This window comes from Micropterus dolomieu, linkage group LG16, assembly GCF_021292245.1.
Source record: "Micropterus dolomieu isolate WLL.071019.BEF.003 ecotype Adirondacks linkage group LG16, ASM2129224v1, whole genome shotgun sequence".
Taxonomy (NCBI): domain Eukaryota; kingdom Metazoa; phylum Chordata; class Actinopteri; order Centrarchiformes; family Centrarchidae; genus Micropterus; species Micropterus dolomieu.
In genome coordinates this window covers 19877284-19901641 of record NC_060165.1, presented here as the reverse complement: position 1 = coordinate 19901641, position 24358 = coordinate 19877284, and the positions used below count along the sequence as shown (strand labels likewise).

Sequence of the window (24358 nt, the reverse complement as noted above, 5' to 3'; positions counted from 1 at the left end):
GCACTGTGCAATTAAGTAGTAGTTTTTAATCCTTTGAAGCAACACAAGAAATTAATACAGGAGGACAAGATGTATATTTATATATATTTTATTAAAAACTGTTGCCTGACAGTTTAGAATCATTGTTTATAGGAGACTCTAACTCTGATAGAGTGAATGTTTACAAATGGTCACTGTTAATGTACAATCATGAAGAAATGCATGCTTGGGTGCTCCTGACTGGCATTTTCATACCAGGCTGCTGCAGATTTATATTAAACCTCGCTAGCCCCAAACTGAACGAGGCATACATGAAATTGTATGACGGCAGCAGCGAAAGAGCTATAATGACAGTATTACCGTTTTAATCCTTCACTAAAAAAAAAAGTAGGATTTGGGTTTCTCCATCTGTGAAATCAACTCAATTGCCCTAATGGGGTAGTGCAACATATGGCAACTCATCAAGAAGACACAGACCTGAAAAAACTACTGTTTTTAAAGCTACAAACCCAGAGTACCCTGGCTAGAAAGTGAGTAGTCATGCAAACTGGATGCTTAAATTTGTCCTGATTTAGTGAAGAATTTCAAATAGAGCACCTATATTATTGCAATTTATCTCCAAACAGGAGATATAAGGCACAATATCTACAAAAACAAGCATGTAAATTAAAAATCTTTTCTTCCTTTTGAGCATTTCCTTAGAAATATACTTCCCACAGTATTTGCTCATAAAAAAATCCCATTTTCTGTAAGCAGTTTTCTTTTAAATTTAAAAGAACAATTGTTTTAATGGAACCATATTTCCTAACAAACCCTGACTCCCCACATATCTGGCAGCCTGTACTTTTCAAACAATAAATCTTCCTATTTTATAAATATAAGCTCTTGGCTTTGATATAAAAAAAAGGTCAATGTTGCTCTTTCATGTCCATAACCATTAACCATATCTAATGTGGCTAAACAGGCAAAAATACATTTTAAAAAAATTGTATGAAAACTATCTACAATATTCATGACATTTCCAGTTTTCTCCAGGATGTTTTTAACCCACGTTTTAAATGTTTTGTGTGTTGAATTTAAAAATAAAAGAGAACAATCTCTTAACCAGAGAGATCAAACTAAAGAGCAGAACTTCCTCTTTCATTATAGAAGCCGGATTTTCACAGTAAAATCCCACCTTGTTAATCATTAAACTCTTAAACAGATATTTTAAATTCTATCTTTAGATTTTTTTCCGTTGCCATTTCTGAACATTAATATAGCAGCAAACTACTATTTGCTATGTAAAGATATAGTGGAGTAATGGGGTCCTAAGCAGAGGATAATGTCTGTTGTCATCCGAGCTTCCCTGTTCTTTGTTTCGGTCGCTGATCCGGTCACGTGCGCACGTGAGTCCCTCTCGGTGAAACTGTTGGCTCTCAGGAGAGCGATACAACGGTTGTTTCTTTTCTGATCTAATTCTTTGAATTAACGGTTTATTTCGATCAAACCAGAGTTGGTGATGGTTGGAACAGTGGAAACACTAACCAAGACGGTTTTGTTGAGTTTTACGGTTTCTGTTCAGCTTTAATGAAGTAGCTTTAATGTTACAACAACCCCCCCAATGGAGTCTGGGGGCTAGTGAGAGCAAAATAAAGGATCTTACTGTTAACAAAAGTCCATCTCTGTCAGGATCCTTCACATAATGTTGTCAGGCACTTAGAATAATAATCTGAGGCTGTCACTGGGAAAAAACAAACACTTTCAGTGGACGTACTTTGGCAGGCGCATTTGTTCTCTGCAGCTTTTGCAGCCCGTTTCCCGGCTGCCAGCTGAGGCGTAGAGCCAGAACATTTCGGTGAATTAAGGGTTTACTTTGACCAAACCAGAGTTGGTGATTGGTGGAACAGTGGAAAGCCTCCCAAAGACAGCTTGGGTGAATTTTATGTTGTTCCTGTTGAGTTTGAATGAAGTGTGTTTCATGATGATTTTTCTCAATGGAGTCTAGTGGGCAGTAGCGCCTATTTGCTTTGGTCTGAGATGCTGGTGCACTAGTGAGACATTTAGCGGGCAGTGAATGTTGCTTACATCTCTTTTAAACAAAATGACACAGTAGGTTTAGAATTTCTGAGTGTCGCCAATATCAACATGCTGAATGAAGACAGACAGGTTTGTATATTTTGTTTCGCACAAAAAGTAATAACTTCATCCGTTTGCAGTTCAAAATAATTTCCAGACTTCCTAGGATTTCCGAGGGCTTTAAATGTTACTGACAACTGTTCTGTCTCACTTCCACACACATGCTTCTGGACTTGACCTTTGACCCACAGCTGCAACAAACTGTTAACGGTAACCTCAACCAGCACTGCTGAGCATCAGTAGCTGTTGGTAGAAACTATGTTTAGAGAAACAGAATCCATTTCTTTGAGGGGGAACATACAGTATGTGGCGCTCTGTAGTGGGTTTCTGTTTAGAGTAAACAGTCCATCCGGAGTCCTTCCTGAGCTGGTGACCCTTGACCTGAGATCAATCAGGGGTCGTAAGTTGTCTATCAACTGGCTCCGGGGCTGTGATATGACTTCACTGCTGTGAAACCAAATTACTGTTCAAGAATCATTGCCTCTTGGAAGGCTTCGATCCATCTAAAGACAAAAATACAAAACAGGAAATTAACATTATCATTTGGACAAACACATTAAAATACTTCAAAATAATTTAAAGGTATAATCCTTAAGATTTTCATGAAATCAGACCCCATTTTTTATATAATTTATGGTTGTAATTTAATGTTTTTATGTTAAGTTATTATCTTTATATAGTAGTTTTCATCGTCAGTGGCGGAGTCTGCCATTCTTGTTTTGGATTCAAACTAAAGTGCACGAACGATTCACAGGAAACAATGCAGCGTGTAATTCAGCATTACTGTCACCAGTGTTGGGAATAACACGTTACAAAAGTAACGCAATTACAGTAATGTATTGCTTTTTGCTGTAACGCAGTAATATAATGAATTACTTTAAAAAAAACAGTAATATTAGATCCGTTAAAATCTCAGTAACGCGCATTACAATGCATTTTAACCCAAAATTAAGGGGTGTTCTGCTTTTTCTATAATTCTCCAACACCAAGAAACATTTCGGCAGCAGAAAAACAAAACATGAGTAAAAGAGAAACGCTATTTTCTGTTGCGGGAATCTGATGGTTGAGAATGTAAGCAGTGTGCAAACTATGGGAGAGCTCAGTTCTACTTAACAAGACGGTAGCTCCCCTTATGGATCATGTGTAAATAGATTTCTATAGGCTTTGTGTTTGTGCTTTAACAAATTACTTTTCCTGATCACAGAGGCTGCTGTCAGTTCATCCTGACCGATCCTGTCGGAGTGCTGGGGGATTAAAATAATCAATGACATTTGCTGCTGTACCTCATGAGTAAATGCGTGGATATAACATCACTAGAACCCACCTATGCAGCCCATCTTACTATCAGAATAATTCGCCCAAATTATATATATTTATTATACTTATTTATTTTTTTGTGACATTTGGATCAGTTTTAAATTGCAGCAAGTAATGAAACTAGAGGCTTCACACCTTGGCTGCATTATTAACACATACACTAGCTGCTCTTCTGCTGCATTTCTGACAAGGCAGCTGCTCAAAGAGTGTTTGCTGCAGTAGTAAACCACCAAATCAACCAGGCCTGAAATCTTAAGGACTGCACCTTTAAGGCTATTTAAATTTAGTTACCTCTGTGCAGTGGGGATGTCGTCGGCTTTAAAGATATAAAACAGGGTATTTTTGTGATACAGCTTAAACTGCAGCTTCTGAGCCGGCCCGTTCTTCTCCTCCCTCAGGAAAAAACCGAGCAAGGGCTGACTCTCCAGCGCTGCAACGTCCTGGAGGGGAGAAATAATTACTCAACCAAAAAAGGTACAAAAACAACACAGAGTTTAGTAAAAAAAAAATAAAAATAAATCACACAGTCTGGGTACCTCACTGGCAGCGTAGGTGTACAGGACTTTATTCTTAATGACAAACCACAGCCTCTTCCACTGCTTCTTGTTGCCTTTTGACCTGTTTAAGTAGCCGCTCATGGAGGAGTTCTCAGTGTTGGCGGAAACCTGGAAAAACAGCAAGCAGAAAAAGAGGTCACTTCACATACTCGCTATATGCCAGATACAGCAAAAATAGTTGAACACCAAAAAGCTAATTTAGTACATGAGTGTGAATGTATGTTTCTTGCCTCTTTTAGTGCAGCAGGAATCTTTTTCTGTTTTCTAGTGAAGGAGAAAGCTCCAGATTTGATAGGAGAAACTGATGTGGAAGCACAGCGGTCACCTAAAAAACACAAAAAGAAAAATCATTAAAAACAGCAAAACCACATGGTTCTACCACAATTAAAAAAATCTATCGCATGTTAAATGACAAGTCTGACAATATTCTGTATTTCTGTTAATGTCAATATTGTCAACAAATCCCATGAAAAGACCAAAACCAACAATGTGATACTTTTCGTCTGTGGCTCTTAGCCCCAAATGAATCAGTTCTGACTGTAGATGTAAATCTTTTTAAAAAAGGGGTTCCAAATATTTATCTTCAAAAATGCTACAGAAATGTTTATAAATTGTATTTTTTTTACGAGACATTAGTCAAACAGGAGGAAATAAGTTTCTTTGGTGTTCTTGTTTAATATTTGGGGCAACAGGATGGTGTATGTGAGACAAAATAAACAGTGTGTTTATGGCAATGTGGCAACATGTGTGACTCACTGATGTTTTTAAATAGTTTTTGGACTATAATGGAACTATATGGCAGAGGAATAAGATATATCAGGCTTTGGATACACGCACACAATACATATTAGTAGGATCAATTCATTTATTGTTTTTAAATATTTAATATCATCAGACTTTGAATCTGATTTTGTGCTGCTGAATTTCCAGACTATCTGAAATCCCTGTGTACTTACTATTCTCCTGCAGCTTAGCAAAGCAGTGATCACAGACACGTGCTGGCTGGTTCTTCAAGTACTCCAGGTAGTACTTATTGGCAGAGCATGCCTGACACACCACCTATCAGATACACATGTAACTGCGATGAGAAAGGGCTTCATTAAATGTTGTGTTGTAAGAGTAGGGGCAGTCAGAGTGTTACAGACCTTCCCACAGGCGCGACAGTGATGCCTCCTCCAGGTGAGGGTGAACTCGCAGGTACAGATCATGCACATGGTGGCCCTCAGGTCTGGAATCCAGATGGGAGCCTTTGAACCTAACGGGGCCCCGCTGTCAACGACACACTCCGCCTGAGTCCAGAGAGACTGAGCGTTAACATGGACACGTTCAGGTGAAATTATTCTCAAAAACTCTCAACAGACACCCACACAGATTTACAGTTTTACCTCCTCCTGACTTCGACTCGATATGAATGTTATTTTCTTCTTAGTGTAGTCGTCTATGGCCTTGGCGATGGCCTCCAGCCACTCGTCTCTCTCTGTAGCTGAGCTGCAACCATAAAATAGACACGAACTCTCAGGTACAGCGAACTCAGACGATTAAATATATAAATGTTTATCATGTTTGGATGATATATTTGTATGACAGTTGTTAAGACTGAGTGCTGACCTGGCAGACAAGATGAAAGAGCGTTCGACACTTTCAATGTTCAGCTCGTTCTGATAGGCCTCCTGGCTGGGTTTACTCACCTGGAAATCCAGAAATAACAGATTACCCCCAGAGATTGTGTACCATTGAAAATGTATGAGCAATGCTGAAACTCAGCCTCGATGCATCAATAATTCACTATAGCCGATATTTCAGTGTAGACTGAACACTAGTACATTTATAAGACTGGGATTCAAAAAGCAGCAGTGTGTCTAACCTTCATCCCGGCCAGAGAGAGGACACTGTTGAGTTTATACTGGCCGGACTGGACCGGAGTTGTGTACATGAGTGCATCATTGAACTGAAGAAACACAGAAACAATACAACGTCAGAAAAAAGATTTATGGAGGCACAAGACAATGTAAACATAGAACTTCTTCTGTAGATTAAATTAACTCCATTGTGAGAGGAAAGAAAAATGTACAAGCATAAAATAAGCTGGATTTAGTCATAGAAAATTTTCCATTTATTGCTCACCAGAAAGAACATCCGAGGCTGCATGACTTTCCGGGACAGCTTCATCAGAGTGCCCTCCTTCAGAAACACCTGCGAATACAGACATGTTTGCTCTAAATGGGGTGCATTTAACATACAGTATGTGGAGTCCAGTGGCTTTTATGACATGTAGGAAGTTTAAAATAGTCACAACTAAGACACAAAACAGAAGCTCAGAAGACAGTGATGAGGGGAATAAGTTTGTCATGTTGGGTGACGCATAAACATGTGTAAACGTGCAACAAACAAAAATAAAACACAGCTCCAACCGGAAGGGAACGAATTTAACGTCTTCTGACTAGTGGGCCAGAAGACACAATGATAGCAGGTAGATTAGGATTTTGGTGGTAGATGACTGTAGAGTATTATCAACAGTTATGGGATCTTTGTACTCAGTTTGTATGTATCGTTTTAATAAGATATTCAAATGTGGTTGTCTTTGTATTATTTTTAAATACTTTTAAATGTGAAATGTTTCTATTTAGAAAAAAAATAATCAAAATTTGAATGTTACTTTCTTCTCTCACAACCCTAAAAGAAAGTTATTGAAAAAAATCAGTAACACTAGTATCTGGCTGTCCTCTGAGAGAATTTACAAAACTTGGCAACGCTTTTGTGACTTACCCTGCCCGGCTGAACGATCTCATGGTGACCGTTGAGACTGTACTGAATCTGCATCAGCTTCTGAAAGTTATCCTGAAACACAACAAGATCTGAGAGGTGAGGAGAAACACAAGGCTGAAGTACACAAACCTTAAAGCTTTGTAATTGAATAAAGTCTTACCCCTTGTTTCATAATATCATTGGCATGGTTGGCCACTTCCTTAACTATGCTGAGGGCAGCTGCATGGATAGCAAACATTACAAACATAAACATTAGTGTTTCTACATCACAAGGGATCGTCCTGGTAGATACTAATAGTGATTATTGTCCTTTGTCTAACCTTGTGTGTCTTTATAATCCTCAGAGTCCTCTGGGAGGTTCTTCAGATAATCTAGAAAAGAGCAAAGAGGTTTCAATTTAGGTGAGTTGTTTGCACCAGCACTACGGGACAAACAACAGCCTCAAAGGAAAAGGAGATGGAGCCCGTGACCTACAAGGCAAACTTCCATGTGAATAAAAAAAACAGGTTATATATACATAAAAAATGAAAACTCTACCTACAATTACGACATCACATGATGCCTATCGATTTGCAACTTACAGAGAAAACACATACTGCCCTAAAGAAAGGATATCTAATAAACATTTCCTACCAGAAAAAAAAGGTGTTGATTGGGCAAAATATGCATGATAAAAAACGAATTAATATTTGTTCCAGCCACCAGGGGGAGACACATGAAAACACATTAGGTGCGTTTGGCGCTGCGCTGCGCTGACTTAACATGATGGATGCTGGGCTTATAATAACGCATGCTGGTTAGAGATTGTTTCCGACTTTCGGCGGCACTGCAACATGTCACCATTTAAAACCTCGGGGGAGCAAGGCGGCTGCAGGCGCCGGGTCAGCTCACAGTAAGCTCACGCAGGTAGAATGCGTCCGACTTGACGGTGCCGTTTTTATTCCCTGCCCCTGCGGTCGCTTGCAGCTCACGTTAGACTATGAAGTCAGCAGAAGTCAGCCGCAGTCATCTCAAACGCACCTATTGATTGATTTGATGATATAAGAAAAGTTTCCTAATTTTCAGTGTGCAGACAGCTTCTCCTTTTCCTTCATATGGTTTTTTATAATAATCTGATCTGTAGAATGTGTTCCTCATGTCAAACAGGTTCCTGTTACTGTCCTCTGGGCGCTGGTATAGTACCAAAACCAGAAGGAAGGCAGAGCAGAAAGACCTGACTTCAATCCAAGTTTGATTCACATACTGTCAATAAAAGAGCACCATGATTCAATCATTTTTAGTACGCAGATGTTTGTAGAACAGACCAGCACAGGGAGTGGATGTGTGTCAGGGTGTGTGTACCTGTGAGCAGCAGCTGGTACTGAGGGATTCTCTGCACTGGTTTCAGCAGGTAGTGTTTTAGAGCCAGACTGGCACATCTTGGACTCATCTGAGACAAAACAAACACAAAGTTGTTTTCATATGCTGCTGAAAACCCTCAGAAATCCAAATAGACACTGAAGCTTCCAATCAACTGCTTGATGGCTGCAACTGATAGCAACGATTTTAGATTGAAGCTGCAGATAGTTCAACAGACACGGATATGATTTAGTCTTTAAAGTTTTTTGGCAGAAAATGACAAAATTTCCAGTTAAAACTAGACAAAGGTTCATTTAGATATACCCGTAAATCAAACTTTTTTGGTTACAGCTTTAAAAAAAAAAGTTTTTTATGACCATTCAATTGTGAAAATAATTATTAGCTGGACCCCTAATTAACAAACAATAGATTTATAACAACTTTCACTGTAAGAAAACACATGATGCATAATAAAAACACACTCTGTAAAAGAAAACACAAAAGCTCTACCTCAAACTCTTTGACAACAGTGGCAAACGCTGTGTTTTTCCTGCACTGTTCGTCCAACAGAGCCACGTTGTTGTCAAACTGGCGGATGTAGGTGGAGTACATCTTTAGATAAGGACCCTTCTGGACAAAGATGTCCGACAGCCTCTGGTGATCGCTCCTATAGCCAGACAGACACAAACAAGTCATTCAGTATTGCAGTAGTAGATTAAAAGAAATATAAGAAAACAAATAAATCTAAGAAATAACTCCAGTTGGGGATTAGCGCAAGTAAAAATAGTGACAAAGAAGAATAAATTACTATTACTTAGTGTTTATGATAACATTTTACACACATACTCAACAACAAAGATCTAGGGATTCAGTAATATTGTTAAGTCCAGTAAAGCAGCAGCTCTGAGAGGTTGTAAACAAACCTCCAGTTAAACACAAAGAATAATCCTTGGGAAGGATAAAATAACAGTGGATGCACTCAAACTGTCCATTTAAATTGTTAATTGCACTGTAAAACTGCACAATCACAGCAATTACAGTAAGGCAATGTTGAACCAGGTAGCAGCTCTACTAACATCTGACTAACAGACAGCTTGGATGATAACTTTAACATTCTCATTTGTTTAAACTAGCTTAGAAAGGGGGTATTCAAACTGTGAGGTGTGCCTCCTCGGGGGTGTGTGTGTGGGAGAGTTGCAGAGAGAGAGTGGGAGAGAGAGAGAGAGAGAGAGAGAGAGAGAGAGAGAGAGAGAGAGAGGCAAACATACTGTGTGATCTGAAAGGGACAGGTACAGACCGGCGTTATAAAAACAACAGGAAGTTGGTTATTGGCTGCTTATCAATGCGGTCAGCAGTTGGAGCTGCAGCAGAATCTGTGACACACAGCTCATGGAGGCAATTAAGGTACTTTAAAACGCTTGGCACCCGATTGCCCTAATTTGCATTAAAAGTTGTACTCGTTCTTGGATAGTGTTGTAGTCAAGACCGCCGAAACCGAGACCAAGCCAAGACCAAGACCAGAGTTTATCGAGACCGAGACAAGACCAAGACTTTTAGGGGCTGAGAGCAGTCGAGACCAAGACCAAGGGTGGGCGAGACCGAGTCAAGACCAAGACCAGTTCCCGGCATTGCATGGCACGCAATAAAATGTGGAACGAGATCATAGGTACTTCTCAAATTGATCTGAAAGATCCACATTCCCATTAAAACACCGACATACAAACACTAAGAGCTGAAATCAACGTAAGCATCGCAGGGAGGGGTGACAGTCGTTAATTAGGGTTATTGGTTGCATTTGTAGCAATTTGTTTTACTTCCAATCAAAGTTAGGATGTTAACAAATCAGACAATGCAAAAGCAATTTATTGATATTCCCAAAGTTACGGTCTTGAAATAAAATCCCGAGTCCTCAAAGTCCGAGACAAGACCGAGTACAAAGGCGGTCGAGACCAAGATGAGACTAAGACCATCAAAAAGTGGTCTTAAGACCAAGACTGGTCTCGAGTACTACAACACTATTCTTGGAGTCAGAACTCAAAACTCATGGTACTTAAAACTGCAGAACCTGGCTCATCATGTTTTTAGGTTTTCTTCTGGATTAAAGTAATTCAGTGAACAGGACAGGAACTGCTAAAAGCTAATTCAGCATAATTATAATGATGCCAAAATGTAAACAAATATAAGCTAAAAAAATGAACATAGACTGTAAGAAGGTCATGACTCACTGAATCAATAGAAAAATCCCCCAGAGCATTATGGTAACTGTAGTTGCAAAACTTAGGCCACAATTATCTACCAAACAGTAGTAACACTAAGAAAGTTAATAAGAGTGAACAAATCTAATAATATGAACTTTTTAATGCTTGTACTATATATATATATATATATATATATATATATATATATATATATATATATATATATATATATATATATATATATATATATATATATATATATATATTACTTTTTATTTATTTTTTACATTTACTAATTTGGCAGACACTTTTATCCAAAGCAGCTTACATTTGAAGAACCACATACACGCATCAGTAAAGTAAGAGTTAGTGCATATTATGTACATATATACCTAAGGGAATAAGTAAGAGTTAAGAAAATAGTGCAAACAATATAAGAGAATTGTAAGGAGACAGAAGAAGAAGAGCACAGGAAGTGCAAGGTTAGGAGTTAGAGAAAGTGTTCTCTGAAGAGATCAGTTTTCAGGAGCTTCTTGAAGTTAGAGCGGGACGCCCGCGCTCTGATGGCATGTGGGAGCTCGTTCCACCATCGTGGAGTTACAGATGAGAACAGCCGGGACTGAGATTGCTTTGTGGGAAGGGATGGCAGGAGGAGCACAGTGGCCGAGAAGGAACGTATGCTTGTATAATGGACTTTAGGTAGATGGGTGCAGACAGATCACTCTGTGTGTGCAAGCATTAATAACTTGAATTTGATTCAGGAGGCCGTGGGTTACCTTAGTACTTATATCAATAATAAAAAGTGTGTGTGTGTGTGTGTTTACCAGTGTGCCACTCTATCCTCCAGCTCCCTCAGCAGATCTCTATTGAGCTGGTAGAGTTGTGGCAGGTAATACAGGATCTGGCTGAGGATCCGCTCATCCACCACCGGCTTCCCATTCTGACGGGTTGCCTTGGCAACAGCATCCCGAAAGTCCTGAAGAACACACGGAGGGTTAAAGCTAGTAGTATTACACACACACACAGCTGTACAGGGTGGGGTGACATATGACAACATATTGTATTGCAGCTGAACAGGAACACGTGATTATCACCTCATAAACTGCCCCCCTACCCCCCAACACCTCTGCACATATTTTATAACACACACACACACACACACACACACAGACACGCAGTGTCAGCACTCTTGACACTTGTATAGCATGCCAACACACACATCCACCTGGAAGGAAGCAGGGAGGCCACGCAGGATCCCAATGTCCTGATTAACATGAGCTCTTGCTTTCTCACACACAAGTTCATTAAGCAATAACATGTCACTCAATATAACACCTATCAGTAGCGTCTTTTTAATTGATTTAATTTTATATGATGTTCAGCCTACCTGCAAAGGGCATCTATTGGTGCAGTGAGTAATATTTTATTTACAAGAAGATCATGAATTCCACTATAAGCATGTATCTAATTACATCCCCTTACATTTTTGCTGTTGTTTTGTCATGTCATGCTGAACTTTTCTGATCATCAACTTAACAAAGCAAAGTAATTGCTAATTCTCTTGTTCCCACAACTTGTGCAAATCCCTGCAGCCTCATTTGAACAGAGCAGAAACAGATACACAACTAACCCCAAATAGAAAGCTTAAAACAAAAAGCTTAACAAATAACAAAGAAAATGGAGATAAACAAATATGCACTATAATCACGGCTTATAAAACTATCACTTATGATAACAGGGAAAAACAAAAAGTGCCTACGTTCAGTCTTATCCAGTCCTTCAGGTAAACTGACAAACCGCCGTCTTAATATTCACAAAACACACATGAACGCTGGCTTCAAATAAACCAACTGCAAAAAGGGACAAACAAATGTAAACACATCGGCCGGACAATATGCCTCAAGTATGCACACACAGTTACCAACCCACGCACCCACCTGCACACACACCACACATACTACACTCACACACACAGAGGATTATCTAAGGTATGTGTGTGTGTGTGTGTGTGTGTGAGTGTGTGGAGCTCGTCTCTGCGGCCTGAGGAAGCAGCTGCTGCGCCGCCAGTCCGTCCGCGGAGAGAGAAGAATGCGATCTGACCTCTTTTCTTGGACAGAGTGCCGCGCCGCGCCCTCCCCCGTCAACCACAGGACGACGTTTTCTACTAACCCTGTGGTGGTTTCACTAAAGCCACGTCTGAGGCCAGCAGACAGGTGCACCCTTAACCCTCGGTGTGGGTTGTCTGAACCCTCTCACCTGGGATTCCGCTCAGGACAGACCCACTAAAGAGTCTGTCCTTGGCATATAAACAAACTCTGTTACAGACCAAAACAAAATACGCCAAAAATCCTCTGATATGTGTAAACACTTCTGGCATTTGTATAACACATCAAAACGTTGACATGGCTATCTAGGTGCTGAGTAAATATTCTGGACCTCGTGTCTGCTCAAAAACATTTTCAACAAGAGCACATGGACACAGAGCAGGGGCATTTTAAGTCACAAGACCCGCCTGATTTTGCTCATGTCATGTTAACAGCCATCCAGTCACATGGTTCCTGTTAGTCTCGCCTTCATTCAAAACAGAGAAGCATGCAACATGATGAGCGACAATACCGCATTTTAGCATATTTCTTTGAAACTAAATAGTTGAGCAAATCACATATTGCAGACGTGTGCCTTTCAAATGTTTAAAAATGTGCTAATCTTTATCTAAATCTATAAAATATATCTTTTCAGTGCAGTAACAGTCCTTTTTTAAAATACTTCTTGACCATGGCTTACTATTTTCATATTTTCTGGGCTTGTCCTTTAATTTTCTTGTACTTGCAGTAGATTAATGAAGAGATAATGAAAATATGTGACATAGCTCTTTGTTACAATAACCATGGACAAAATTCCAAAGAAACACATAGCAAAGGAATAATCTCTATTTAAAATACTTATGGCTGCCAGCAAGAAGCCATCACACAGAAATGACAGCAAAACAAAGGACAAATAGAGTGCAACTGTCAATGAAATAAACTGTACGCATTGATTAAATAATTCATTAAAGATTTCAAATATTGGAAATCCTTGCCTAAATATGTGTGCCTATAAGATGTAACCCACAACATATGTTATTGAGAGACCCTGTTCCTGTTCAGGTATTGTGTTGACCATTTCAATGTGAAATTAAATAAATAAAATCAGAAAAACAAACTTTTTGGCATCTAAACTCACCTCAGAGCCAAACTGAAGACAAGCTAATAATATCTCTTTTTAAGTCAACTCATGCTCTTTTTCTTGCATGACAGTGTCAGCTGTAACGGTACAGATCAAAGCACCGCCTTCCTACTCAAGGCTGTGCGTTTACCTGCCCACTGCCGTCCCCAGGAAACCTCCAACACAGCAACTTTAAAAGCCTCAGCTGTGAAATAGCTGCATTGTTCAACTCTGCACTTGTGCAAAGACAACACCAGCCAAGACCTCATTAATTCACGTCCATCCCTGGGAAAAGCTTTGATCCCCATTCAAAACAGCGTCAGTGTGGGTAACAAAACATACAGTGCGATTTATTATGCTAGGCACTAAAAGTGTTCTTTTATTATAAGTCTTTGAATAAATAGGACACTTACTATGTGAAGAAGCTTCAGGACATCAACAAATCTGATAAAAGAGCAGAAATACAACCATGAAAAAATCAGCACATTTGAGGTTTTTATCACAGATTTTCCTGGTTCATTATAAAACCACTCACACTTTCTCTGAGCTCATAATCTCCTGGGCGATGTGCACCACCTTCTTCCTCTTCATCTCGTCCTCTTGCTTGAAGGAGGAGAAACACAAACAGTTAAGCAACGCCACAGAAATGCTAACAGCGAGTGACTTTTACCAAAACACATCACTGTTCACTCACAGGCTCACTGCAAATCACCATGATCCTGTTTCACTCTGTAAAACCATCAGGACTGAGTTTACATCCTTACAAACAACAGCTCAATCAGGCCTGAAAGTGGAGCACCGACCTTCCCCTTCTCCCTCTCCCTCTCCTCTCCCTGTGTCTTTCTGATGGTGTGAGTTGTTGAATGGTAATGGGGCGGTCTCTCAATGACTTAATTTGGACGGCGGCCTTGGCCCCCCAGCTTGACTGAAATGTCCTACTGGTCCTATCGGAGCCTGTGTTTGTGATACCCTGGAGCTTTGAGGGGCATCGGACACAGGCGCTGACAGTATCATGGAGAGGGTCACACAGGACGAAGAAAGAAAAAAATAAACCTCTTTCAGTTATTGAGAGAGCTATTTCTGAACCTGTAACCCTTCTGTGTTTGCTCACCATCCCCCCTTTCAACACACACTTATGGAAAGCTGTGACAGGCAACAAACACACTTGGCAGCAAACGTGCACACAATCTCCAGAGGCTGCAGTGACCGTTACTTCCATTGTAATCTGTAAATGCAATTTTATGTGTTGCCATCATGTCTGAAAAGAGCAAAGTGGCATTTTTATGTAAATGTGGCTCTGGCATTCCTCTTACATAGGACCTAGTAACATTTCTGTAGCGTTTTCCCCATGTCTAAAGTGTGAATAAACACAGCCACATTAAGACAACATGGAGTTGTGGTTGCAAAATAAACTGGAGAGGTCAAAACATTTCTGTTGCTTAAAAAAGGTCTTTAAAAATCTTTGCTTTTTCTTGTGAAATACTGTGGAGTCTTACTTCTTAATGACTCAAAAAAACCATTATAATTAAACAATTTGAGAAGGGAAACATTGCACATTGGTTACTTAGAGCTCAAAGACAAGTGCAAGTTTGCACAAGCCTAAACGAGGGGGAACTATGTGCATTAAGGAATGCACATACAAGTTTATAACACTGCTATGAACGGAGGTGGAGCAAGTGATCAGAGCCTTTGTGTAAGTAAAAGTTGCATTACTACAATGTAGAAATACTGCAAATGTACTTAATGCAGTAAAATGGAATATGTCAGTGTCTCACTAATACTTTTCACATCATTAGACTTTTGTTATGGATGCATTGGTGCGTAATTAGCATTTACTGTTGAGGTTGGAGCTTTTTAACTACCTTCACATACTGTTATATACTTGGTAGTTTAATCTATAACAGTGCATTGTACTTTAAATGCTTATCATAGGTTTGTTTTGTAAATTCTTAATTTGCAAAGTAACTAGAGCTGTGTAATGTAATGTAGTGGAGTAAAAAGTACAATATATTATAGTATAAAGTGGTATAAAATGGAAATACTCCAGTAAAGTACATTCTACTACTGGCTTTATACAACAATTCATTCCCAAGCAAACACAACAGACTTGCAAAACATGCAAAAACTGCAGCTCTATTCAGAAAAGGCAACATGGAAAATTTCCATAACAAAGATCTATGTGTGACATTTTATACAATTTTCATGGCTAAAAAGGGGCTAGAGGAAATCGTTTTTTGGGGTGTACAGTCTGACATTTTGATCACTGTAATAATTTAACTTTTAACTTTAAGTTAAATATGTAAGAAGAAGCGGGTGCCAGAAAACGGTTTGCCATTTTTGGTTGAGTCACTCAGGCAGTTAATTAACTATCAAAATAATAAATTTTCTGATTGCAACTTTAATATTTTATCTGTTGGTCAGACAAAGACAATTTGAAGATGTCACCTTGGGCTCTAAAATGTTTCATAACAATAATAGTAACAATAATTGTCAGATTAGTTAATAACAATAACCAACAACAATAAGTTGCAGCCCTAATATGATTCATTTATTAAATATAAGTGTGTTTTTCATTTATTTTAGCCATAATAAGATATTTCTGTTTAACTGACAGGCCAGTTTTGAAAGAATAAAGTTGACATAAAATTTAAATTTCTAAAAAACAAGGAGAAATCACAAGGATGTCTAACCAGATGTTTGTTATAATTAACTCCACTGGTGGTTAACTACAGTCAAGGGTGGTATAGAAACAAAATACATTTTTACTGGTTTTCATATCTATTTAATGAATCCTTACAGTTTTGTCTAGGTGCTCCTTGCTGGAGGTGGAGCTGTTGTCCTCTTCGTCTGAACTGTGGATCTCCTCCTCCTCGGAGTGGACGTCCTGGCTCAGCCAGCCACTGCTCGCCAAAACACAGAAACACAGACGGCACACATTTAACACAACAAACTGTGTGAGAGGTAAAGAAAGATTAAAAGAACTGAACTTTGGGCCGGGTAGGTGTGCGTGTGTCATTGTGTGTTCAGAAACACCCTCCCTGGATAAATAAAGATTAAAGTGTAGGTTTTGTGCAAGAGGGGGACTTGATAATCTTTACTCGGAAGAAGCATACGAGTCAGTATAAGACTCATAGGACACTCATTCAGAGATTGTGTTCAATGGAAAATATTGACTTTTACACTGTGACAACATCTATCTAAGATAATTTCAACGTCCTCACTTTTGAGGTTTGAAGAAAATACCAACACTGGTTGAGTAGAATTTAAAAATCCCTGGCGTGAGATAGAAAAGATCGCTCAGCATTGGTATAGTAATACACAGAGTTGCAATGGTTAGTCATTAATCAAATCTATTAAATGAATTTTTAATACAAAAAGTTAGAATTCTCTCATTACATCTTTTATATGTGATTATCTTCTGGTTTCTTTTCTCATCTATTACATTAAACAGAATATGTTTGGGTTGTGGACAAAACAGACAAGACATTTCAGGATGTACTCTTGAGCATTAGGAAATACTGATCAACACTTTCCACAAACAACTAATTGATTAATGGAGAAAATAATCAACAGATTATTCGACTATGAAAACAATCGTTAGTTGCAAGCCTACTACACAGTAGTGCTTCAATAAACTTAGCCCTACAAATTTGATTAAAAGGGTAAAGAAAATCTGTTACTATTGTATGTATTGAGGTGCATTTGAGCCTAGATGTGTTCACTTAATCTACTTAAGTGTATTTGAATGGTGATGCGTTCACTTACTGTGGCCCAGTCCTAATTATTATTATGTTTTAGGTAGGCCTATACCCACTATATTAACCTGTATTTCTACGAGCTGCATCTTTATCAACCCTGCGGCTGGCAGCAAGACGACATGCTGACTCGGCTCTATACACAAAAAGTGTTGTCTGGCAGGTTAGTACAAGCAGCAACATGTGTTTGAGTGTCACTAATGTTTTGATCCAGCTCTCATCGTCTGTTCTGTAGAATTAAGCTGTCGGATTTCAAAGACTTCAGATGAGGAGGAATTAATGTGTTTTGATTTCGTCTCTAAAGCCCTGTCCTGCTGTTTCTCTGTACAGAGCCCTGTAGATGTTGCACGCTGGCAAAAAGGGTGATGGCTCAGAATAAATATTAGATAGGAAAGACCCGGGGGACTCCAAAAATTCTCACATTTCCTTTCACTCTCATCAGCAATAGCCCACTCTCTCCACTTCCTTGTTTCTTTTACCTAAATCGCAACACACACACTCACTCTTCCTCAGCTTCTTTCTCCCGTATGCTTTCTCTATAGTCGAGTATTCCAACACACTGGGTCAGGCACAGAGCGCCACTTGTTTACAGCCTGAGGCTACTTACATAAACTTAACAGGCTCAGATGCCTGGGAAACACTACAGAATCACTTGGTTCCTCCTTCTCCTCTCAAACACACAAACACCCTGCTAACCACTCTGCATACCAGACAGAATTAAGAAGCTGGGTACATCTTAATTGCTTTAAAGGGCTGATTTCACATTTGTGTAGCTCCTCATCACCTAACGTGGCCTTGGCTTCATCACTTGTAGAGCCATGGTCTATCATGGGAACAGTCTGGGCCTCTTATCAAGAACAGAGTGACTCAACAGGATCTTAATAGCATCAATGTGACAAGGTGACGGAGTGAAATTTTCTCAATTGTTTAAGAGATTTGTCGAGCAAAAATCCAGATTCTCAAGTTTTAGCTTCTTAAGAGCTGCACTAGTCAATACTATTTAATTAAAATGAGTTGTAGCGACGAACCCACAGAGAATTATCACTGCAGTTACTTTTAACTCTACTCTTCAGCTCATTGTTTTGGTTTTAGATGGCTACTTAACTGTTTTGGTCCAGTCTCACAGTACTCCTTGTTTTCAGAAGAAGCAGGCAGCCGTCTTCTACGAAAATGCTATGTTAAGCCCACTATACGCTACCTGCCCAGCACTCAAGGGTGAACAGAGAAAGTTAGCAACAAGATATTTGTTGGTGGAGACCAAAAACTGAGCCAAAAGAGAATGAATATTGGACTTATATTCATCAGGCGTACACAAACACAACTCCAAATGAATGCTAATGTTGCTACGTGTCTGCCGGATGCGTAAATAAGCAACTACTTGCTGACACAAACGCCATAACAACTTTAAAAAGGTGATAAAATATCAAATGTTGTGTTGAAAGCTTGTTCTGCGGCCAAAAAAACCAACAATGAATGCTGTTTTAAATGTGAGGATTCCCTGCTATTCTGTTTTATATTATTGTAAACTGAATATATATTAGATATTTGAAGGTGTTACCTTGGACAATTAATCCTGTTAATTGAAAAAAGTGACAAATTCATTGATAATGAAAATAATTATTAGTTGCCCTGATGTTTTATCTTCACTAACTAAAAAGGTGATTCTTTTGCCAAATAGTCGGACTTGCATTGGAGTATTTTGGGAAAAAATATAACTAAAAGATTAATTTAAAACATTTCCATGAACTTTGGTGAACAGTGGTTTGAGCCAAGAAACAACTGGATATACAATGTCATGAAAAAGCAAGTCAGAAACCGGTTCATTGCTGGAGGAGGTTTTGTAGTAATACATTTCTTTATGTGGTTGTTGTTGCTCTTCCCACAATAAATCGTGTCTTTTATCTTTAATAAGATATTGTAATTTATGTATGCAGTTTATTCTTATCAATGTCGTTTGAGTGTGTGTGTGTATTATTTTATGTTTTCTCGTGCCCTCTGCAAACTGCTACTTTTACGTAGATGTGATGTAAAAATGTGATTTATTTGTTAATTTAATGATTAGAACAAAAATTTCTTCTCACAGAGACACAGAGGAGGAAAATGGAGTGATGAGGTTAGGAAGAGGCTAAACACAGTGCGAGGGCGGGCACACTGAGGAGGAGGGTGGTGGTTGCTCGAGGTTTATTTTCCCTGTTCTAGAGAGCTGCGTGGTGTTTCTGCGATTCTCAGACATTTCCTGCTCTGGCCACTGAAAATAACCCACAGGAAAAGAGGCCGACCTGCTGCACATAAATGCTCTATTCAAATTCAGTGCCGCTGGCTCAAAGGCTGACTTTCACACTGGTGTAAATACAAACCACTAACGTCACCTGTGCAACCTGTCGCACACAGCGGTTCCCACACTGGATCTACGGGTCACCTTAAATTACAGTGAAGCAGCAAGTGTACAGCAGATCTGTATCGGACCGGCATCAACTTTCAGGCTTGTTTTCCTCAGAAACACAAGAAGCTATTGTTCACAGTATAAAAGTCTATTTATTTGAAGTTAATAATGGCTGCTAAACAGACATGTTTTCCTTATTTTCTGTTATACTGAGAGATTATTCTGACTCAGGTGTTGCTGCTGGATCACCTTAGAAACATGATTATAGAAAGTTGAATAGAGACAAAAATAAGGGTTGAAACTATTAGTTGGATGTTAAAAAATTAAACAACAATTTTGATAATAGATTAATGGTTTACAAATGCAAAACATCTGCTGTTTAAGATTTAAATTCAACAATTTGCTACTTTTATGTGTTTTAAGGCATTCTGAAATGATATTTCATAGACCTTTGTTGTGTGTCATTCCCCGTCTCTCTCTCTTACCTAAATTCTTATCATCTCTCTACTGTAATCTTTCTAATAAATGCATAAAACGCCCCAAACAATAAAAAGAAATTGACAAATTAAGTTGCACCAGATGTTCACAAACTTGTAAATATGTAAAATACCGTACCTCTCGTACTCAAGGTCCTGGTATTTGTGATAGGGGTCCTGCACCTCATAGATGTCTGAATCAGCAGTATCAGGGTCATGTGGCCAGCCCAGCCTCGCACTGTGAAACGGCAGGTTCATGTACTCGGGAATCTCCTCATACAGAGGAACGTTTTCATACTCTACTGATTCCTCTCCACCATCTCCGCAAATATCAGCCTCCCCTATGCAGCTTTTGGGCCGCTCCAGGCTTTTTTCCGCCCTATTTGACTCCACGCTGGTACAGTCCAGGGACTGACCTCCCTTTGCCAGCAGCTTTGGCAGCATCTTGACAGACAGCCTGAGCTCCAGCAGCTTCCGGAAAGAGAGGCTCCTTTTGTGAGAGTCGGCTCGGGTTGCCAGGTCAGCTGCAGAGAAGGACTGCGCCCTCTGCTTGCCCCCCAGAGCCGGAGCTCGGCTCTTTGGCGGCATGCTGCTCCTGGTGGGTATCTGCCGGTTGAAGAAGGTCACACAAGGTCGGGTGAAGCGCCAGGCCGTTTTCTCCTGAGGCGGCGCAGGCAGCTCCCTCATGGGGGTGTTAGCATGTGGAGGTGCAGGAGGGCAGATGGAGGGTGGAGGGGGTGCTGGCAGGCTGTGTCTCTGAGGTTTTCTGGGCGGCGCCCTCGGTGACTGCTGATCCTCGGCAGAAAAGGCTTTTCTCGCGTTTGCTAGAGGAGGATGACAGCCAAGTTTGATCTGTTTGGGGAGGCTGTGAGTGATCGGGTAGCGCTCAAAGTCGCCGTACCCGTCCTCTTCGTCCTCCTCCACCCGGTGCTGCTCGCCCTCATTTTTGTGGCTCAATGAGTCAGCATGTGAGAGCAGGACTAAAGAGTGGGAGGTGTTTTTGTTCAGAGAAGAGGGCACGTGGACTGTTCTGTGAAGGCGAGGTGAGAGGGAGGTCTGTCGAGGAGGGGGGACAGGTGCGTCGCTCTCGTCCTCTCCCAAACCTTCCAAGTCTTTTTGGGCTAAAGTGTCATCACATGTGTCCTGTTTGAGCTCCTCGCCCTCTGAACTGAGAGACAGACCAGCTAGACTCAGTTTCCCCTCAAGCCCCTGTTTTTGATCCTCTGCCACCTGATCCTGGGCACTGCCCTCCATGCCATCCTGCCTCACCAGGGCTGGCTTTTTAAATTTACGTGGGTGAGGGACAGGGAGAGGCTTACTAGGGGCTGCAGGGACCTGCAGATCAGGGAGTAACCTGGTAGGAAAAGCATTTCTGATAGGCTCTCTGTATTCTACCTGAAAGGATTCTGCAGAAGACTCATGAGGAGTGATACTTGAGGGGACAATGATGCTGCCTGCAACATCACAGGCTGACTGAGAGTCTGTTACATCTATCTTTTGAGCCTCCGTCTGTACATCAGCTTTTGAAACATCAGGCTCAGCAGCAGTACTTTCCTGATGCTTTATAGTCTCTGAAGCTTTTTCCTTCTGCTCCTCTGTCCTCTGTGGCTCTTTGTTTAGGGATATCCTATCCAGGTGTCTCTGTCTTTGAGGTTTATCCCTGGGCTTTTTGCTCATCCCTCCACCTTCACCCTTCTTTACAACTACTCCCTCCTCCCGGTTTTCTGCCGTAGAAATCCCATTCTGCAACAGCTCTTTGTGCAAATCGCTCTCAATCCCCGTTGTACTTCCGTTTTCCAGACGCTGGCACTGTGAACAGTCCTCAAGCCCACAGGAGCAGGTGGGAATGATGTAATATGATTCACGTTTGTTAGTTTCTGATAAAATCCCATTTTTGGAGTTGAGAAGAGAGAGGCTATCACCTAAAGCCTCCTGTTGTTCCGAAGATAGGATAAGGGGTTCACTGGGTCTGGGTGGCGGGGGTGAAACAGGGGGAGGTGAAGCTGTGGATTTGGGAATGCATGGTTTGGGGGCAACAACCGGTTTTGTCCTCTTTAGAGTAGCAGGGGAAGGTTGGGAGATGACCGAAGAGTGGGAAAGAAGACCTGGTTTGGGGGCGATGGGCGGGGGAGAGGGTTTGGTGGTAGCAGGGAGTTTAGGTTTGGGAGCTAATGGAGGCTTCTTCACACCTGCACGTAAAAGAAGAGGGAGGAGATTTACAGAAAAGTCAAAAATCCTTCAATCACACTTCCTTTTCTAATGAATCATGCAACAACAGAACGGCACATCATCAAGCTTGCATTATCCACACCTAACTGGAATATAAGCACTGACAGCTGCAAGGTGTGGTTAAGGCTAAGGTCAAGAGGTCACTCTTAGGGTCAGTGGGAGAAGAACTGAGGGTTGGAGGGATCAAAATTTAACAAAATTATGAAACTCTTGTCACATCTGCTCAACTATTTTGATGTATTTTAAACCAATTATCTGATAAACGAGTACTGAAGGGAACTCACTTGTGGCAGTAAAAATAAAACAGGATTTTTCAGTTCAGATTCACAGTTAAACTTGTACTCTGTTCTTTGAGAGAGGTTTTGTATAAATGACACCAGCAGAAACCAATATTATATATATATAGAATAATTGGTATATTTCTGTTGTGTCCTCCTATTGAAATCATGTATTGACATAATTGTTTCTTCCTGCTCAAACTGTCTGCTTCTGACAGTTTGTGTTCTTGTATTTCTAAAAGTCATAGCTTAAATTACTCTTTTTGGTCTGTTTAAAATAAATAAATAAATACTATTTTTTTAAAAATACAGTGTCTCCGCTAATAAAAAGCTGTGAATTTAAATTGTAGGCCATTTTTTCCACTCTACTGGCTGAAACTCTTGGCTGGCCGACACCACGAGAAGTGGAGTCATCGGATGTTTCCGAAAAGGCCAACGACCAAAAACCGCTCTGTCTCCTAATACATGCTCCCTTTGCAGACGGAGCCTCGCTCCAAACCAAACTCAGCTAGAAAATCACGAAGTATAAAGACACTGTGCCTACAAAGGAAAAATACCTAAGTGGTGGGATAGTAATAAACGTTTGTTTACTAATTATTGAGAGCCACTTTTCAATTCGGCATACAACTTCTATTAGAAAAGTACAACTTTAAGAAGTGGTTCTATGGGTTCACCCAAATGTATATCAAAATCCACCATGGATGGCGGTGATGAGCAGGGTGGAATCAATAAACTGTATCCGACTGTTAGTTGGTGGTGTATCTATAAGCCGAATTTGCCAGTACATGCTAACGATGCCATCAAAGTTAATCAACTATGTCCTCGGACTTACGAGCCTACGAATAACCGACACAAAATTAAACCGACAGATTTTTCAGCGGAAATCTGGCCTTGCGTTTTCGCTGTAAAAGCCAACGCCAGGTAACGTTATCTCGACTAAAACTGCTCATGTCGTGGAAAAAAAACATCACAAAAACTCTTTGGCACATTTCCTATTTGGTGACACGATTTTCCCGAGGGCACCGCTCTTCATACAAGCAAATGTTAACTGTTTTACATGAGATGTTAACTTTGCAGCGCATTATCGAGTCCGACTTGTTGCATCAACAGCAGGACAGATGTTTTAGGACAAAGGATTTAACCCCCTCCAGCTGCAACAGTAGCTGTAATATCAAACAGAAAGGGAAAATGTGTGATTGTGAGTTATGACTGCGTTTTCAGAAAGCACTCAAATTGAAGCCTATCCTCTTTTATATCTTTTTGAAAGCTGTTATTAAGAAAAGCTGTAATTAACTGTGGCTGAGTAAAAATAGAGTGGATGCAACCGTCCGTTATAACATAAAAATTGCCAAGTTTCTCAGTTTCTGCGACTAAACTAAAATTTGATTTTAGTTTTACCTAACCACAATAAACGCTTGCACAGCAAGATTTTGCTAAGTTAAGTTAGCTCCCCCACGAAACAAACCTGTGCTCATGACTCCCGACTTGCTCCTTTCTCCATGGGTAAATATACTTTCAATGGAATTGCGAGAAAATCTGCGCTTTTTCCTCCTTCGACACCATAGTCAGATTGAAAACCACATCAGGGAGAAAAAATACAGATCCATAGTCGCTGTTCCTTATCTCGCCAGCGGATGCACGGTTAAACTCTTTACGCCTGTTACTTTTTCCATTTTTCCCGAAGTTTTTAGCCACGGTGCTTTTCCCAACATTGTCATGTAGAATACAACGAAACAATTAACTTCCGGTTATCCACTTAA

At 40.2% G+C, this 24358-nt stretch overlaps 1 protein-coding gene across 1 annotated transcript; it reads right to left on the bottom strand.

The window, feature by feature from the left end:
- Positions 1-72: 72 nt before the first annotated feature.
- Positions 73-24296, bottom strand: fgd6 (FYVE, RhoGEF and PH domain containing 6). Its single transcript, XM_046072273.1, has 21 exons — positions 24064-24296; positions 20231-22280; positions 16275-16377; positions 14013-14080; positions 13891-13921; positions 11098-11249; positions 8586-8742; positions 8079-8166; positions 7058-7108; positions 6898-6956; positions 6738-6809; positions 6096-6164; positions 5836-5919; positions 5580-5659; positions 5357-5459; positions 5117-5260; positions 4928-5030; positions 4202-4296; positions 3951-4079; positions 3706-3854; positions 73-2600 (listed from the first exon to the last, which is right to left on the bottom strand). Exons 1-21 carry the CDS (start codon positions 24071-24073, stop codon positions 2558-2560), a joined length of 3840 nt encoding a protein of 1279 aa, XP_045928229.1. The 5' UTR covers positions 24074-24296; the 3' UTR covers positions 73-2557.
- Between the last annotated feature and the right edge of the window lie 62 nt (positions 24297-24358).

Excerpts from the sequence above, each read along its gene's own strand:
- fgd6 (XM_046072273.1), bottom strand. Across the intron at positions 5,660-5,835 it reads TCTCTCTGGCCGGGATGAAG|GTGAGTAAACCCAGCCAGGA; the intron begins GTTAGACACACT and ends CTGGATTTCCAG. Across the intron at positions 2,601-3,705 it reads GACATCCCCACTGCACAGAG|ATGGATCGAAGCCTTCCAAG; the intron begins GTAACTAAATTT and ends TTTTGTCTTTAG.